Source organism: Salvelinus alpinus, chromosome 21 (assembly GCF_045679555.1).
Source record: "Salvelinus alpinus chromosome 21, SLU_Salpinus.1, whole genome shotgun sequence".
Classification (NCBI taxonomy): Eukaryota; Metazoa; Chordata; class Actinopteri; order Salmoniformes; family Salmonidae; genus Salvelinus; species Salvelinus alpinus.
Window position 1 is genome coordinate 22,262,989 of NC_092106.1, and position 6,000 is coordinate 22,268,988.

General features: G+C 49.0%; 1 protein-coding gene across 2 annotated transcripts in view; it reads left to right on the forward strand.

The window, feature by feature from the left end:
• LOC139548047 (membrane-associated phosphatidylinositol transfer protein 3-like) overlaps window positions 1-6,000 on the forward strand; it is a 146,737-nt gene that overhangs the window by 130,790 nt on the left and 9,947 nt on the right. For both annotated transcript variants that reach the window (XM_071357356.1, XM_071357355.1), the window contains exons 14-16: window positions 5,027-5,143; window positions 5,483-5,631; window positions 5,937-6,000. The exon at window positions 5,937-6,000 is cut by the window's right edge and continues 86 nt beyond it. In XM_071357356.1, the coding sequence (XP_071213457.1) occupies window positions 5,027-5,143; window positions 5,483-5,631; window positions 5,937-6,000 (330 nt within the window). The remainder of the gene's footprint in view (window positions 1-5,026; window positions 5,144-5,482; window positions 5,632-5,936) is intronic.

Here is a 6,000-nt window from a genome sequence, read left to right on the forward strand (position 1 = left end):
CCAACGCATCTGGCCACCAGTGCGTCTCCTCGGGCCGGCTTACATGGCACCAGCCTTACGCATGGTGTCCCCGGTTCGCCTACATAGCCCGGTGCGGGTTATTCCACCTCCCCGCACTGGTCGGGCGACGGGGAGCATACAACCAGGTAAGGTTGGGCAGGCTCAGTGCTCAAGGGAGCCAGTACGCCTGCACGGTCCGGTATTTCCGGCGCCACCTCCCCGCCCCAACCCAGTACCACCAGTGCCTACACCACGCATCAGGCTTCCTGTGCGTCTCCAGAGCCCTGTTCCTCCTCCACGCACTAGCCCTATGGTGCGTGTCTCCAGCCCATTACCACCAGTGCCTACACCACGCACCACACCTCCTGTGCGTCTCCAGAGTCCTGTGCGTCCTGTTGCTGCTCCCCGCACTAGCCCTGAGATGCGTGTCCCCAGCCCGGTACCACCAGTGCCGGCACCACGCACTAGGCCTAATGTGCGTCTCCAGGGTCCAGTATGCCCTGTTCCTTCTCCCCGCACTAGCCTGAAGGTGCGTGTCCTTAGCCCGGTACCTCCAGTTCCGGTACCACGCACCAGGTCTACAGTGCGCCTCAGCCGGCCAGAGTCTGCCATCTGCCCAGCGCCATCTGAGCCATCCATCTGCCCAGCGCCATCTGAGCCATCCATCTGCCCAGCGCCATCTGAGCCATCCGTCTGCCCAGCGCCAACTGAGCCATCCGTCTGCCCAGCGCCAACTGAGCCATCCGTCTGCCCAGCGCCATCTGAGCCATCCGTCTGCCCAGCGCCATCTGAGCCATCCGTCTGCCCAGCGCCATCAAAGCCATCCGTCTGTCCCGAGCCATTAGAGCCGCCCGTCTGTCCCGAGCCGTCAGAGCCGTCCGTCAGTCAGGAGCCGCTAGAGCCGCCAGTCAGCCAGGATCTGCCAGAGCCGCCAACCAGCCAGGATCTTCCAGAGCCGCCAACCAGCCAGGATCTTCCAGAGCCGCCAACCAGCCAGGATCTTCCAGAGCCGCCAACCAGCCAGGATCTGCCAGAGCCGCCAGTCAGCCAGGATCTGCCAGAGCCGCCAGTCAGCCAGGATCTTCCAGAGCCGCCAGTCAGCCAGGATCTGCCAGTCAGCCAGGATCTGCCAGAGCCGCCAGTCAGCCAGGTTCTGCCAGAGCCGCCAGTCAGCCAGGATCTGCCAGATCCGTCAGCCAGCCATGAGCAGCCAGATCCGTCAGCCAGCCATGAGCAGCCAGATCCGTCAGCCAGCCATGAGCAGCCAGATCCGTCAGCCAGCCATGAGCAGCCAGATCCGTCAGCCAGCCATGAGCTGCCGTCTCTCAGTCCGGAGCTGCCGTCCCTCAGTCCGGAGCTGCAGTCCCTCAGTCCGGAGCTGCCGTCCCTCAGTCCGGAGCTGCCGTCCCTCAGTCCGGAGCTGCCGTCCCTCAGTCATGAGCTGCCCTCCAGTCATGAGCTGCCCTCCAGTCATGAGCTGCCCTCCAGTCATGAGCTGCCCTCCAGTCATGAGCTGCCCTTCAGTCATGAGCTGTCCTTCAGTCATGAGCTGTCCTTCAGTCATGAGCTGCCCTTCAGTCATGAGCTGCCCTTCAGTCATGAGCTGCCCTCCAGTCATGAGCTGCCCTCCAGTCATGAGCTGCCCTCCAGTCACAGTATATGGGTTAGTGTCTTGTCTAGGTGTTTGTATGTCTATGGCTGCCTAGATTGGTTCTCAATTAGAGGCAGCTGTGGTTCATTGTCTCTGATTGAGAGCCATATTTAAGGCAGTCATAGGCATTGGGGTTTTGTGGGTAATTATCTATGTTCAACGTTTGTAGCTGTTGTCATGCACTGACGTTTTGTAGCTTCACGGTCGTTTGTTGTTTTGTTTAGTTTTGTTTTAGTGTTCGTTGCGTGTTTATTCCTTTCTCTAATAAAAGATAATGTATTTTGCACACGCTGCGCCTTGGTCCTCTCTTTCTCCGCAAGACGATCGTGACAGCTGAAGTGAAATTAATTCCATCTGGTGGAATGCTGCTTTTTAGTTAGCTTTGTGACTGTATTAAAAATAAATTTTGGATTGTTCTTATTTTCCTCAATTAAGTTGGAAAAATAGGATGATCGAGCAGCAGTGAGGGCTCTTCGATACTGCACTGTACTGTCTTTCCAAGCTAGTCGGAAGACTTCCAGTTTGGTGTAGCGCCATTTCCGTTCCAATTTTCTGGAAGCTTGCTTCAGAGCTCGGATATTTTCTGTATACCAGGGAGCTAGTTTCTTATGACAAATATTTGTAGTTTTTAGGGGTGTTACTGCATCTAGGGTATTGCGCAAGGTTAAATTCAGTTCCTCAGTTGGATGGTTAACTGATTTTTGTACTCTGACGTCCTTGGGTAGGTGGAGGGAGTCTGGAAGGGCATCTAGGAATCTTTGGGTTGTCCGAGAATTCATAGCATGGCTTTTGATGATCCTTGGTTAGGGTCTGAGCAGATTATTTGTTGTGATTGCAAATGTAATAAAATGGTAGTCCAATAGTCCAGGATTATGAGGAAAAACATTAAGATCCACAACATTTATTCCACAGGACAAAACTAGGTCCAGAGTACGACTGTGGCAGTAAGTAGGTCCGGAGACATGTTGGACAAAACCCACTGAGTCGATGATGACTCCGAAAGCGTTTTGGAGTGGGTCTGTGGACTTTTCCATGTGAATATTAAAGTCACCAAAAATGTGAATATTATCTGCCATGACGACAAGGTCCGATAGGAATTCAGGGAACTCAGCGAGCCCAGGAGGCCTGTAAACAGTAGCTATAAAAAGTCATTGAGTAGGCTGCATAGATTACATGACTAGAAGCTCAAAAGACGAAAACGTCATTTTGTTTTTTTGTAAATTGAAATGTGCTTTCGTAAATGTTAGCAACACCTCCGCCTTTGTGGGATGTGCAGGGGATATGGTCACTAGTGTAACCAGAAGGTGAGGCCTCATTTAACACAGTAAATTTATCAGGCTTAAGCCATGTTTCAGTCAGGCCAATCACATAAAGATTATGATCAGTGATTAGTTCATTGACTATAACTGCCTTTGAAGTGAGGGATCTAACATTAAGTAGGCCTATTTTGAGATGTGAGATATCACAATCTCTTTCAATAGTGGCAGCAATGGAGTAGGTCTTTATTCCAATGAGATTGCTAAGGCGAACACCGCCATGTTTAGTTTTGCCCAACCTAGATCGAGGCACAGACACGGTCTCAATGGGGATAGCTGAGCTGACTACACTGACTGTGCTAGTGGCAGGCTCCACTAAGCTGGCAGGCTGGCTAACAGCCTGCTGCCTGCACCCTATCTCATTGTGGAGCTAGGGGAGTTAGAGCCCTGTCTATGTTCGTAGATAAGATGAGAGCACCCCTCCAGCTAGGATGGAGTCCGTCACTCCTCAACAGGCCAGTTTGTGGGTGAGTCCCAGAAAGAGGGCCAATTATCTACAAATTCTATCTTTTGGGAGGGGCAGAAAACAGTTTTCAACCAACAATTGAGTTGTGAGACTCTGCTGTAGAGCTCATCACTCCCCCTAACTGGGAGGGGGCCAGAGACAATTACTCGATGCAGACACATCTTTCTAGCTGATTTACACGCTGAAGCTATGTTGCGCTTGGTGACCTCTGACTGTTTCATCCTAACATTGAATTGGAGTGACAATACAATACGTAAATACATAACTTGAAGGAACCATATATTTATCCATGGAGCACGTTCTGATTGTCCAGTGAGGTGTCAAGCCTCGACACACCCACAACTTGTTTATTCATCAAAACTCGCCCTTACGCACCACCAGCTACTGCTCCCATAATTCCGGTTTTGAAAATAGCAAAAATATTTCTGACACAACCCCAAACCTATAATGCTACCGCCAGCGAAAAATGTACCATTGCATTAGGTTTGCTCAAATAGAGCCCTTAATGTACATACGCTACTGCACCACAACCCTTAGAAATGGCCCTTTAAGTGTTCCTGAAAGTTTCCTTCAGTCAAACCCGTCCCCAATTACTCTATCACCAACCACCTGTGGTTATGACTGAGGTAATGCAGCATGGCATCACTGTAACATAGCCAGGGAATTACATCTGCAAACTCCTCTGCTTTCATTTCCTATTAAAATCCCACCAGCTCAGCAATAAAGTTGTTTTATGTCCCAAATGGCACACTATTCTCTATGTAGTGCACTACTTTTGACTAGCCATATGGGCCCTAGTCAAAGGTAGTGTGTACTACATATTGAATAGGGTGCCTTTTGGGATGCCTTCATAGAGTTAGAGGATTTCTCCTTAGCTCAGCTCAGTTAGGGTTATTCATCCTGCTCTTTGAAATGAGATGTAGTGAAGGGGAACCAGAACCACACTCCTACTGTAACCAGGGGTTCATGGAGATTTGACAGCCTCTTTTGGTAAGGTCCTGTAGTGCACATTTCTTCTGAGACTCATTCGCCACACGTCTCAAATGTGATGAAATCGCATCAAAACAGGGAATTTTTTAAAAGTAGGGCTATTTGTCATCGTTCTTTTGACACCCCATTCTGCCGATGTAAACACTACGTCTGAAGAGGAGTGATGCAGAAAGTAATGAAAGACAAATGTAGCCCCAAATGGCACCCTATTCCCTTTATAGTGCATTACATTTGACCAGAGATCATGGTCTCTGGTCAAAGTAGTGCACTATATAGATAATACTCTTAGAAAAAGGGTTGCGCAAAAAGGTTATTCGGCTCTCCCCATAGGACAACCCTTTTTGGATCCAGGTAGAACCCTTTTTAGTTCCAGGTACAACCCTTTTTGGTTCAATGTAGAACTGTCTGTGGAAAGGGTTATACATGGAACCCAAAAGGGTTAAACCGGGAACCAAACGGGTTCTACTTGGAACCAAAAATGGTTATTCAAAGGATTCTCCATTTAGGTTCTAGATAGCACCTTTTTTCTAAGAGTGTAGGGTTCCATTTGGGATGCATACAAACCCAAAGAGAAGTGACAGTGAATTGCTTCTCCTCATGCAGAATGTGACTGGCAACCACAGGGTGAATGATGTCATCACCACAGAGGAGGGACCACAGACTCTGGTTGGTCGGTTCATGTACGGCCCCTTGGACATGGTGACTCTGACTGGAGAGAAGGTGACGACACCACACAACATGCCTCAGCAATAAACATTATTAATTAAAAGTGTCTGCATGTCAATAAAGATTAACCCATATTGCTCTGACGAAGGATCTTGCTCCTGAACCTTTTTGCATAATTTGCAAACACTAGTTGCACTATTTACAACACTATAGTTGCAACACTTTTAAAAGTGTCTGCGTGTCAATAAAGTTAAATTGATACTTCTCTTAAAGTGAGTGGTCTGACAAAGGAGTTTGCTTTGACAGACGTCAACACTAACGTTTATTGAAAGGAATTCAATTGCTGCCCTGAACCTCATAATCTTATCATGAATCTATCTTGTCCTCTCACAGGTGGACATTCTCCTGATGACCCAGCCCCAGTCCGGCCGCTGGGTCCACTTTGACACAGAGGTGACCACCAGTAGTGGCAGAGTGGTCTACACCATCCCCAAGAGCAAGAAGCTGGCCACCGGGGTCTACCCTATCAAAATGGTGGTCAAGTAATCAAACAGATCCTTTTTATTCCTTATTGAGATGCAACCACAGTATGTTTGTTAGAGTATGTTAGAGGTTCTATCAATAATGAAATGGATGTGGGTTGGGACGAGTTCCCATGAAAGTGGAGGAGTACTGAATTCAATTACGGCACATATCAGTGATGGAGGTAAAGTGCTGTGAAGCTCTAACAGTGTACTCACAGGTTGTTGAATAACAAGGAGCCCCAGAGGTGCTGCTGCTGTGAATTACCACCATACCTATTAATCATCCTCCCCCTCTCCCCCTCTCTTTTCCTCTCTCTCCCCAGGGGAGATCAGACGAGTGCGGAGGCCTACCTGACGGTGCTGCCCAGGGGGATGGAATGTGTGGTC